General features: G+C 33.6%; 1 protein-coding gene across 1 annotated transcript in view; it reads right to left on the bottom strand.

Annotated features, from left to right (window-relative positions):
• The window catches only part of DNAH8 (dynein axonemal heavy chain 8), a 114,262-nt gene that overhangs the window by 18,350 nt on the left and 82,779 nt on the right, over nt 1–13,133 (bottom strand). The window contains exons 68-80 of the mRNA XM_057369934.1: nt 11,812–11,979; nt 10,414–10,626; nt 9,047–9,184; nt 8,596–8,723; nt 7,723–7,894; nt 6,170–6,325; nt 4,878–5,033; nt 3,705–3,887; nt 3,129–3,234; nt 2,046–2,298; nt 1,755–1,945; nt 1,315–1,436; nt 547–665 (exon numbers count right to left, since the gene is read on the bottom strand). Of these exons, the coding sequence (XP_057225917.1) occupies nt 547–665; nt 1,315–1,436; nt 1,755–1,945; nt 2,046–2,298; nt 3,129–3,234; nt 3,705–3,887; nt 4,878–5,033; nt 6,170–6,325; nt 7,723–7,894; nt 8,596–8,723; nt 9,047–9,184; nt 10,414–10,626; nt 11,812–11,979 (2,105 nt within the window). The remainder of the gene's footprint in view (nt 1–546; nt 666–1,314; nt 1,437–1,754; nt 1,946–2,045; nt 2,299–3,128; nt 3,235–3,704; nt 3,888–4,877; nt 5,034–6,169; nt 6,326–7,722; nt 7,895–8,595; nt 8,724–9,046; nt 9,185–10,413; nt 10,627–11,811; nt 11,980–13,133) is intronic.

Raw genomic sequence — 13,133 nt, 5'->3', positions numbered from 1 at the left:
TGTTTTGGGGTATTCCATTTTATCCCAGGATCTCAGAGATCTTATGTGATTAAAAAAAAAAAAAAAAAAAAGCACACTTTTCACATGGGTTTTGAATACCTGCATTTTCATAATCTCTTATTTTTATTTTTTATTTCTTTTTTTTATTATTATTTTATTTTATTTTTTTCTTTTTTAAATTTTTTTAATTTTTAATGCTTCTTTAAAGATATTTAAAAGAGTTAATTTTAGAAGAAATTAAAAAAAATTGAAAACTATATGTATTATTCTACGTTTTCATAGGCTTCTCAAAGAAGGATGCAGTATGATTCCCGGCTTCTATTCCCAATATGTCATGACATAAAAGCAAAGCTATAAAAATATTTTCTATAAATGCCTTTAGATGGCAGACGATAGCTAYGAAGCAAGGGAATAACTACATATTTCATGTGAGTGAATTGATATTTAATGTCACCCAGAGCTAATTAAAATCACACTATTATGATAATAGCATACTGATAGGTTGAGACACGTGCTGCAAGTGCCAAAATTTCTGAAGATGCTCACCTGATGAGTAAAAGCTTGCGAAATGTGTCGAGGGTATCACTGTATCCATTAGGTATAGTTTCYTCCTCAGGGGCATCTTTATCAAACCAGTTTTTCCATTGTCTATCACTTTGGGCTATCTAAATTTATTACATTAACACACAGATAAATACATTTCAGCTGCAGTAAAATCTCCTTGCAAATGTAGCTTTTAATGAGAGGCTGTTATTATATTAGGATATATTAMAAGTAACATTGCCTATAGCATTTAAGATGTATGTCATGTGAGTAGCAATTAAAATATTACAAATAATATTAATTCAATTATTACAATCAGTGTTAAGATGCAGGCTCTCAAGCCAGTCAGTTATCTTTGCATTCCCCTCCCCAACACATGCAGATTTTTAAGAAAAATCAATAATTAGCAGAAGGATTTTATATTACAAGAGGAACATACTGTGATTAATTAATTCCATTTGGTCACAAAGTATGAAGAGGACCAGGAAAATATGTCCCACTACAGTCTAGCCAGCCAATGAATCACAAATGAAAAGTAACAGATTCTAGTAGGCTTTTAGCTTGAGAAAGAATAAAACTGACCACGAACATGATCACAACTTTAGGCACACCTTAGAACCCGTGACCTAGTAGGWCAAGGGATACCAGTGGACAGAACATAATGAAAATGCAATTGTTGAWCTCCATGATGTTATTCTGTATTTTTGTGAAAACACAGTTTTGATGAAAAAACTGGTTATTAACATTAAAAAGATAATTACTGAGTATCACCTGGTCCAAAATTTCTTCAAACTGTGGAAGTTTGCTCAACTCCACCAGGTTTAGCCATGTCATGTCAAGAATCCAGCGGGATGGTTTTGGTGGGCAAGCCTGTAGATCCAAAGCTGCACCTCCTGTGGATACAAACATTCTGATGAAATACAYGGTATTCCAGGGGTCAAGATATTTTTGATATTTCTTTTTAAATTATGTATTTTTACTTAAGTAATTTTCTTCAGAATACTAACTGTACCAGAGGATAACTTAGTCTTACTAAAGGCCTTCTCAGAGGTGTTGGAAGGCTACTACTGGGTCTCTTCAAAGGCTACTCTTTGCTTGTTCCCACAGAGCTGCTAACAGAAACCACGYAGACAAGAAAGAACACTTGGAAATGGCATAAAAGTTTAAAAAGTTGAATTAGTTCTACATATAWCACAATTTAAAAAACATACCTCTAATGAGAGTTTGGAACTCTCTGTTTTCCACRTGTCCTCTCTCAATATCAATTTTTAAAGCCAGGAGGAGGGTGAAGAGGAATTTGTGATTTTCATGCAGGCCTCTAACAGAATATGAGTGAATTTCAAAGGTAAGATGTTCGATAATATTTGAGATTCTTTTCTGAGGCACAGGAGATTTCTTAGATCTAAATGATGAAAACAAAGCACAAAGAAATCATTTTAATAACAGCAAAGACATTGGAAAGGGAAACATCTGAATAATAGGAAAAATCTGTGTCTCCCTACGTGGCTATGGATTGATCAAACAGCTTCAAGAACTGAGCCAGTGAAGTTTGATACATATTATTGACCATGCTCATTGCTGTAAGAAGGAAATAAAGAATGCTTCCRCGTGTAGCAACAGGTCGATATTCCTCCTGGGCAGTGTTGATCTTCACTTCAGTTTCTGCTGCCACAGACAACTTGACAGCTATTTCAGCAGCTGTTTGCTTAGTTATTTGCAGTACACCAATTAAGGATTCATCATCCACTAGTGAACCTAAAAAGGAAAATACTGAATGTTTAGGACATTTTTATAACAATATTTTCAGTTCATATGTATATAAAAGCCAAAGGGTCAAATTTCAGAAATAATTTATAAAAAATTGAAATTATTTTCTGAATAACAGAAAGCTTTTAAAGTAGAGACAAAACAGCATTTGTAATACTAAGATTTATTTTTACATCCAACATATTAAGCAAATGAATTCAGAACATGACAAAAGTATTTATACCAACAGCTTTGCAACGTGTACTAGTGAAGTCTCTTATGCATGTAACAAACATATTCAACAAAATATTTAAATTATTTTGAAGTCTATTCATTGGCACACTCAAAGTAAAAAATACTTAGGGTCCTAAAGGAAATGGTCACTCAACAATATTCATGAATCTCGAGCAGTTACGCAGTGATTTTCTGTTACCAGTTTCATTCTCCACCAGAGATAGTAACTGATCATGTTCAGGCTCATAATGGGCTGCAGAAGAGTTTCAAGACAATTTTAAGCCAGGCCATTCTAATTTATATTTTCAATAGGTGTAAAATTTGTTCATGGTCAGACACCTTATCTCATATCAAGGGCAGAAAGTGCTCAAAAAAACAGGATTTATTTCACAAAACCTGTGTGTTAAACCTAAAAGTGTCTAGAGCAAAACAGTGTCTAGAGCTGCAAACAGTGGCATGCTAAAGGACTAAATCCCTCACAGTCCTCATACTCCCACCCTTATATATTCTCCTGTTGTATCTTAGATAAATCTACTTCTGTATGGAGAGGATCTAGTGTGAATCAGTTTTATCTGCCTAATCTGAATAATACTTTAATACAGAACCTTTGGTTGCACTTAGTTTGTAAAGAAGATTGTCTTCCAGTTCATTCATCTTCCTCTTATTAGAAGTTACATCTTCCATGAGTTTAATTCGTTCTGCCTCTAGTTCCTGTTATTAAAAAAACAAGAAAATGGCATGAAACTTTATGGTCTGCAACTGTGAGGGATACTTAAAATTCATTTGCTGATTTTTCAAGTTGATGAATTGTGATTGAAGATATGGTGAAGAGTTGGATCCAGTCATGAAATGTGCATTTTACTTTTTTGGGTATCTAAAACGTGTTTCTAATAATGATTTTTTTTTTTAAACAGTGTTTATTCAGTATTTTATGATGTATCTTATCAATGCCAAATCCTTGTGCTTAATGGTTTGTGTTGTACTGACAGTCATTTATATATTAAAAGCYTCCCAATGTATTTTTGTTATTTGGAAATGTCTATACTGAATGTGAACATGATTTTAGAAAATGGCTAATACCTTTTTATCATTTGAACTTCTCTTTTTTTCTACATACCAAAACAAACTAAATGGAAAAAAAATCTAAATATTGCTATGGTTTATGTGTACTGTCAACTTACCTGCTTTTCAGTAAGTATTACTCTTCTCAGTAACTGATTCTCAAGTCCTTTCATTGTAACAGTAAAATCAATAATTGATGATTTTGCATTAATTTCAGGTGTGAAAGCAGGATTTGGTAGTTTTGTAGTAATGTACAGTCTAAATGAATTCATAACATCTACTTCCTTATCACCAACTTTCACCTGGGGATTAAGTTTAAATAGTATTAAACAGAGAAAAASTAGCTTTATTAAACTCAGTAAYATTGACCAGGAAAAAAAATACAGTATTTAAAATGTCTAAGAGAGGAAATTTATTTCACAATTCAAATTTGTCATRAAAATAAAACTCAGTGACCAAATATAGAAGTTAGAGTATGTTATAAAAGTAGCGCTTCCCTCCAGCTAGCTATAGGGATTGCCTCCACTGTGGATTCTGATTAACAGCTTCCATTGGAAGCCATTTGGTTTCTAACCACATTTCAAATGAAKAGATGGTAGAAACTGCTGACCTTTGGAAAAATTATTGTTTCCTTAGTCCAAGGAAAAAGGAATTATGTGATCCAACAATGGAACATAAATTATTGGACATAAATTTTTTCTTTTTTAAGACTAAGCAGGTTTCAAAGAATCTTTYCAAAAGAATTAACAATTTATTCAAAGTTTTCCAAAGAAATTTTTACAGAATTAAGATACTCCAAAACAGCAGTCTAACTCAAAAGCTACACGTGCACAAGGAAATCTGATGGCTGTACATTGTAGTATGAATTATGGAATTTTTGGTGTTGGAAGTGATCTTAAAGATCATCTTGTTCCAGCCCCACTGCCAACATTGAAGTCTTCAAGGCACTTCAAATATCTGGCTTACAAAGGAGTAGGACCAAATCACTCCCTTTAAGCATATTTGCTTGAAAATCARTAGAAAGAATCTTAAACATTTAATCGGATAAAAATTATTGGTTCCAGTTTGGAATCTTCAGCAATAACTCTGGTATTTAAGCTCATATTTTAGACTCATCAACTTACTACACAGCTGAGGCTCTGTTTCCTATATTTTATTAGTTCAGTTTGATTCTTTACACTTCTCTACTGAACACAAAGTTAACCTGATTCAGCAGACATGTATAACAATGGTAAAATAACATTTGTCACAAGGCTAACTATTTATTCCATTTCTCGTGTTTGATTACTCACCTTAAAAGCAGTTCCAGACTTCATGAAATTCTTTTCTAATACATTATCAAGGACTGGATCCAAATCTTCATCTATATCTTCAATCAGGAGTGATCGTCCTAGTGAAAGACTGTCTTCTAGATGTTGTCGGAAATACTTGTCATTCAGAGATGTTACCTCAAAAAAGAAATTATAAATTGGTATAAGGACAGAGCATTTTCCCGAAGTCTTACATGAAAACCACAGATCTAACCATGGAAACTTTTTTCATTGTTTTTTTTTGCATTTTAAAGAAGGTGCTATAAATGTTGGCCATGCAGCAATTTATGCAGAAATACTCTTCATGTACCGTAAAAAGGTCAATTAAAAGGTTGGCTGTAATTGAATCCTCAGAACTTCATTATGAGAGTAATAGTTTACTGAATAAAACTGGTACAGCTTATTGCATATTAAAGATGCTTCATATATTTTACAAATCAGAGACACCTAGCCTTTAATTTTCTGTTCTAYGCCCTAGAAGGACTAGATTTTCTAATTTTAGCTTTGGAATGCTAAGAAATTTTTTCTGCAAATCTGAGATCAGTCTAAAAAATTAATCACTTCTGCAATATTTTGAACTCAGATTGATATTTCATTAAATTGGATTAATAATATATGAAATCATTAAAAAATTGATAAACTAGYAAACTATATAATTAACAGTAAATCCTAAAAAATTTATTGATATTCAGGACATATGAGTTCTTAGGTTTGGGCTTGGGTTTCTTGGGCTTCAGCTGGTTTTCCTCAATTTCCTTTTATAGCCACAACCTCATTATGAATACCCTCTCAGGTCCTAAATTATGGACTGCATTAGTTGAAGCACTTTGCATACATTTTCAGAACTGTAGCTTATCCTATCTTTACCTGCAATGTTACTAATAGTTGCCCAATTTACTCTCATTTAATCATTTCTTATTATACTCTTTTGCTTTACTTGTTACCTCTTCTTCCTCTTTTGTGTAGGGAACATACCCATCTTGAACAAAAGGCTACTTCCTTCTCTTTTATACTTTTTGCTGGATTTCATRCAAGTGAATCAAGTATCTAACAAGAGTTAGATACTCTTTCTAAATCCCTTTGAGTGGGATTTACAGCTGTTGTCCAGTTCATCCTGCTGATGCATCTACATAATTGTCAGTCTCTGTACATGTTAAAGTAATCTCAGATCACACTGACTCAAATGCAACCCTCTTCTCAAGTAACCCTCTTCCCRAGTAATAATGTTTGAAGGACTATGATAGAGCCCACCATTCCTTTAAGACACTGTTTACCTGTAATTCATTACCCTGTTCTTTATTTTTAACCCACTCTTTTCCTTGCGTTTGTGGGTCTACCAAAAGTGGATATCTTGATGCCTTAGTGACAATGATACCATTCTGAATTGAGAGGTGATCTCCAGGCAATCCCTGAAGATTCCACTCACTAATCTAAAGAAAAAAAAAAAAAAAAAAAAAAAAAAAAAAAAAGAGAGATGATGAAGTAAAAAAGGGTTGTTTCAAAGAAAATATTGCTGGAATTATTTTTCAACTAATTGTTCCAAGAAGTAACAGAGACATTAAAGGGGATGCATATCTAAACCTACTGAAGAATTATTAATGCAGATATAAAAATATTTCCAGATTTCCATTTTTATGTATGTTTCTAATGATATAGAATCAAAAAGAGTGTATTTCAAAGTGTAAGGATGTCAAAAGATATCTTGACCAACAAATTAAACATTGGGATCAATTAAGCAAAAACCAGTTGGCATCAGCTGAGCAAAAAGCTAAGAGACCTTTTGGGAATTAATATTTACTGAAGGAATCTTGAAGATTCAGGCATGGTCCTCTGATTTCCTATACATTCACATTGAATAAAAAGACAGTGTATTTTTTTCTAAATTACAACCACACCCAGTGTTTTAGAAGTGTCCTGGTTTTGGCTGAGAGTTCTGTTTCTTCTTAGTAAATGGCAYAGTACTGTGTTATTTTGATTTAATATGTGAATAATGTTGCCACATTGATGTTTTGGCTGCTGTTCAGTAATGCCATGCTAAGTCGAGGATTTTTCAGTGTCCTGTGCTCTGCCAGCAGGGAGGTGCACAACAAGCTGGGAGGGAGCATGGCCAAGACAGCTGCCCTGAACTGGCCAAAGGAATATTCCATAACCCTGGAGTGCCATGCATAAACTGTATAAACTAGGGGAGTTACTGTGAAGAGGGCTGATCATGGTTCAGGGATTGACTGGGTATTGGTCAGCAGGTGGTGAGAAATTCTATTGTGCAACACATGTTTCTCTTGGTTTTGTTAGTATTAATCATTATTATTATTATTATCAGAAGCATTGCTATATATATATATATATATATATATATATATATATATATTCAATTATTAAATTACTCTTAGCTCAACCCAAGAGGTTTATCTTTTCTTCCCAATTTCCACCATGGGGGAGGGTGGGTGGGATGGGGGTGTTAACAAGGGGCTGTGGGGTCCCTAGTTACTGATTGAGGTTAAGCCATAACAAGCAGGTGTATGATCTGTAGCTGTGGTGGTTTCTCAAAATAAGATGAGCTTTCAGTGCTTTTACTACACCCATCTAATTGTATAGCGTGTCACTGGTTTATAATACATAACTTGCTTATCTGTCTTACCATTGCTCAATACTCCAATATTTAGTGGAAATTGCCAAGYGCATTCAGAAACCACAAAACTATACTGCACAGCAATATTTGGAATATTGGGGATCATAGTTCTTCTTTAAGCAAGCATAATGCTTGCTAACTGTCATAGAACATGCTAAAGAAAATTCAAATTAAAACCTCCAGACACCAAGAACTTACTGTTGCTGGATCTACCAACATAGAAATCAGGTTCAAATCTTCAGAAAAGGGGATTTTATGAACTCTCAACTCTGTTTCCCATAAGTCTTTAAGCAACAGGTTCCTGAAGTCCTGATTAAAAGGTCCACAGTATGAAAGAAAGCCTGTGCAGAGCAGTATATCTCCTACAAGTCTAGAAAAGGAAGAAAAATCATCATTAAAAGGTGATGCAAAGTTTCAATTTCTAATGTTTTAGAAAGCCAGCTTTTAAAATGTAAGATTTCAAAAAAAGTGTTATGTTACCAAGGCATTTTTGTCACAAAACTTAAGAGTAGTACTTTATGAAAACAATAAAGCCCCGATGACAACTATTGCTTCTTTCCTAAGCAAGAAAATGGCTTATTTCTTTAAAATATGTCTGCAATAGAATATTTGTCAAGGATACAAACAGCTCTACTGAAATAAGGAGACCTCACCAGAAATGCCCAATTTCCCCATAGGAAATTTATGGTAACATGAGTGTTCTATGGCAGCTGAGCTTATCTGAAGGTTTCACTTCCCCAGTGACATCAGAACAAGGTGCAGTATTAGTGGGGTTGGAGAAGCAGCTGCACTRCAGGCACATAACAGCACTAGCAATAATATCTTTGGAAGTTAATTTCAAAATCGGGGGTATGTTCTTAACTGAAATACTCAGCAACCATGTATTCTTACTTAAGGGAGAAAAATTCAAATTTCAGGGTATTTCATTTGACTGGCTTGCTATATTAAGATGTTCAGGAAGAAAATGAAGCATGATGATTAAAGCTACTAAATTGCTTACCAATCCTTCAGTTTTTACATGCATTTTCTTTTTCCTGTAATGATTTTTTTTTTCTGTAATGAATTTCATACCTTTTAATTCTAGATTTAAATTCTTTGCTTTGCTGAGTCCACCTAACCTTCTCTCCACTCAGTCCATCTATAAGCGCAGAGGCTGCTTGCATCTTTCTTTTGCATGTTTCTGCATCATCCTCCAAGTCCTAAAATTGAAAAAAATGTCCTATATAATATCTTCATAGAATATGTGGAGTTATATCTTTTTCATGCTCTTATATTTATTATARTTATTTTATTTGTTTAAAATTTGTTCTTGAGGACTACTAAAGGCATCTATTGTCTAACATGTTCCTATTCACAGAAAGAAGGGAATAGGAGAGAATATAGACTTAAATATCTTACTTTTATACCTGAATCTCATCCATGTTATTCAAGGTAGCAGGTAAATGTGTGTTTGCAGCAAATCCAAATTGCATGACAGTATTGTACAAGCATTTTTAATAGGACTAAAATACTTTTATCTCACCATTTTCTCCTTCATTGCTGCATCAAACTTTGCCTGCACTTTATCCAGTTCAGCTTGCTTTTCATCTAATTCTGCCTGAGCCTTTTCCTTTTCAGCATTAGCTACTCTCAGGCGAGCTTCCTGTTTTGCCAGATTAGCCTGCAAAGAGAAAAGATATTTAAAGTGCAATCATATAAGATTTTAATATAATTTAATGAAATATTTAATCCTGCTGAATTGGTAATCATGAGACAATAACATATCGAAGTAACTTCTATATAAATATCAAAAACAGTTAAGCTGACAAATACATCATGTATATACTGAAGGTTTTTTTTGTTCAGTAGCGATACAATCCCTCAAGTTCTACTATATATTGTCAACTTTATTCCTTTAAAAAAAAACAAAACCAAAAAAACCAAAACATTTCAAGGAACTAGTTAAGGAAGTAAGATTTTTGATCTGTACATATTGGTTAGACTAGGGAACAATCTCTCAATCTTCTTGCTTGACTGTATGTTTTGACTGTATGTACTTTCCTTTTTCATTAGTACATTTTGTAGCAACCAGCAATCACAACAGGAGATTGGTTCTTTATCATCTAATAATATTGCTTTTACCCCTAGGAAATGGTTGTAAAACAGTGAATCTTCCTGTTGTTCCTAAAATCATATTTATGGTTAACACAGGAAATTAATAAATTTTTTTTAAAATAATTCATCTGTATTACTGTTGCTTCTGTAAGTAACACTTCTACCAGTGACAAAGATGTGAAACAAATTTGAGATCCCCATGTGCTTATCCCTTATAGTATTGTTTTTAGTGTGCTACATTTAAGAATTAAATACATTGTTTAGAACCAAAAGTCATTGCCTTTGAGTTCCATAAACATGAAAAATCATATCCATGCTAAAGTAAAAATTTACTTTTAAAAATGTTTTCCTTATTTTGCTTTCTACTATTGAACCAGAGCTCTTCTATTGAAGTGAGTGCCTGAGCTCTTTAGAAAGCCAATATTTAGGCAAAGTGTCAGTCCTCCACTGACACTAAGCTACCAGGGGAAAGCAAAGAACCTAAAATTGCTGCAAACCTCTGTTWGCAGGACTCTTTAAGGAAGGCATGAAGATACTGGCATAACATTTTGAAAACAATTATAAAGTAATTATAACGTAATAAAAACAAAGACTGAAAACACCTTTCCCTATACACAGTAAACCAGATCACATACATTTAATCTAGGCTAATCTTTTGTTCTTTTTTTTTATGTCCTTACCCTTYAGCCACTAAAGGGAATTATGTCTGAATAAAGTTATATATACTYGTAGTATCCTATTAAACTAAATTCCATTACATGGTAACCGAACACAAAGCAAGAGATGATGTATTACCTTAAGAGGCAAGACGTCTCTGTTAACACCATAAAATACCACCATGGCTTTTGTCCAAGAGAGGAGTCCTGCCACGTTGCCACACACCTTTTTACCATGTTGCAGTGTATAGTCTTCCATTTCAAAGTAAGGCTGGACTAATTCTACTGTCTCGTCATTGATTGTATCCCTGGCAAAGTTCCGTAGGTTGTTCAAGAACGGGCCACTCATGAGCTACAAAACACAATGCACGAGTTATTTACACATTTTACCCTCAAAGTCTTGCTCATAGGTGAGTGACTGTTAAAAAGCTTTCCTAAAATTCTTCTGTGAATAGACGTAATTAATATAGTTAATATTATAAGTGTGCTATTCATCACAACTTCTCCCACACACCCTCAATTACTTCAAAGTTTTAAGCACTTACACTCCTGTAACTAGATTTGAAAGTTACTGATGTACTGTCCATCTTCTGTATTCCTGTGTTGCCATTTTAACAGCATTTAAGAAGCATCATTTAATTAAAAATAAATGAACCAGAAGAAAGACTCAGAGACACATTCTAACTTAACTAAATGCAAAAAAAACCCATACTTATGCATTCGTGAAATGTGATCTAAATTCTGAGGAGGGAAATCATTGGGTTTAACTTTTTCTAAGAGATGTTCAGCATGCTAAAGGCAATTAATGAAATAACTGCTTACCTCATTTTATTGTGTCAGTGGAAAATAAAAGCTTTGGATGATTTTTTTTTTTACTGCAGAAGCTTAAATAAAAAAGCAAGAGCTCTCTTTGTGTCCAAAATATGTCCTTTTCCRTCATTTGCATGAAAAAATATGGAGGCAGTATTATTGGCATATTAATACACTACTAGAGGTAGAGAAGAGAATTTAAAGAATGGCAGGAGAAGGCATGAAAATCAAGGTGTATTTTGAGAGCAGATCAAAGTCCAGAAGGAAGAGATAGCTGGCTGATGAAGGAATTTGGGGCCAGGAATATTGAAACATGCAATGGAAAAATATACTCATAGTCATTCAATTAATCTTTCAAACAAACAAGGAGACTGAGAGGCTCCGAAAAGGCTGTCTAAATGCAAACCTACAAGGCTCCAAAGAGAAGAGGGCTTTTCCAGAATGTCTTTATCTCATAYATGGTTTACATGGTGCGATTTCTTTATTTGCTATCAGGCCATGTGCCAGGGACAGGGCAAGGAAACTCTAAAGCTTCAGCTGCAAAAGCCTCTGAGCAATTTGCCTATTTCTGGCAGTTAGAATAGTATACACATATAGTTTATCTTAAAACAGTGTGTTTGCCTTTTACTAAAATTGTCATGTTTTGGGTAAAGAGCATCTCATGTTCTCTGATAAGCGAGTTGCTATTTAYGATGTTTAAGAAACACTGTTTGAAAACTCTCCTTACTTTTAATGATTCTCCCCATGATGGCTTGCAGCAAGGCTTTTCTGGATCCATGGTAACTTGATCCAGTTTCTTTTGAAATAGTAGCAGACAACAGTCCATGATCCTCATAATCAGGTGAGGAGGTTTTGCAAGTTTTCTAACTGTAGCAATATCCTCTGGTTTGATAGTCTGTTTGAAGAAAGATATAATAAAATCCTGTATCAATACAATTATTTGATTTTCCCATTCAATATCTTGATTTTAATGTTTGTAATACTTTTCTCTGAGGTACATTCATATTAAGTCCACACCAAAAAGTGAGGAACAYGGCCTAATTAATAGATTTCCTACTTTTATGAAACTTCAGTGATTTCAATTAATATTAGACAAGAATACCTTCCCACCACTAAAAACATCATTCAAAAATCAAATTTGCATACAGCAGCATTAACTTATCAGTCTAAGTGTTGAAATAAACTTTACCATAAAAATGTACAGGACTTGGTTAAGAGCAGTTTGCTTGATAAAACAGTATTTCAGATTTTTAGCAGTTAAGTATCATTTATTGTGACATCAATTTTGTTGGTTTTGTTCAGTTTTCAGTTATTATAGGCATGAGATACCATTTTAAACTTTATTTTCTCATAGCATTACTCTCACTGACACTTTCCTTAGTTCTCACAAAATTCTAAAGCATTAAAAACCCCAAAACTAACATTTGTGTCYAAAAATACACACATAGCACAACCTGCCTAGAAGGAGTAGTTACAGATACATTACATAAACCATTTTCTAAGTCCACATATTTTGTAAGTGAATTTTGTGACCACTTTTGGAAGTTTCAATTATCTCATTATCTAAATGTCAGTAAAAGAGCAAGCAATGCACTTTTTTTTTTGCTTTTTCCACTTGAGGACTTCTGTCATGTAAATTCTGGTAAWAGGAAGGGAAGGCCTTACATCACTGATTTCTGATTTCAGAGGTTTTTTTACGGTTTAATTGTACAGAGCAGAATAATGAAACTATGTAGCACCATAATGCCTCCAAATTTCTGAACACCAATTCTGATTACCCTGAATCCCCTTTGTTTCCTGTTTCTCTTAAAATTAAAAGCATTGGGTTTTTTGGTGAAGGAAGAGACAGAATTTTTTTTCCTTGAAGGCAGGTGTAACTACTTAAGGTTGAATTAAAAACATTCTGTTAGCACAAGAAGGATTCTCTTGAATTCAGAATAACAGATATTCTAAAGGCATCTGTAGCTATTGGAAAGATCTACACCTTCATAATGATCAAGTATTGGGATAGAAGCAAACAAATACTATAAAATAGTCTATATGTGTTTA

This window comes from Malurus melanocephalus, unplaced genomic scaffold (assembly GCF_030028575.1).
Source record: "Malurus melanocephalus ecotype Western Australia unplaced genomic scaffold, MMel_1.1 scaffold_5, whole genome shotgun sequence".
Lineage (NCBI taxonomy): Eukaryota > Metazoa > Chordata > Aves > Passeriformes > Maluridae > Malurus > Malurus melanocephalus.
This window is presented reverse-complemented; position numbering and strand designations above follow the sequence as displayed.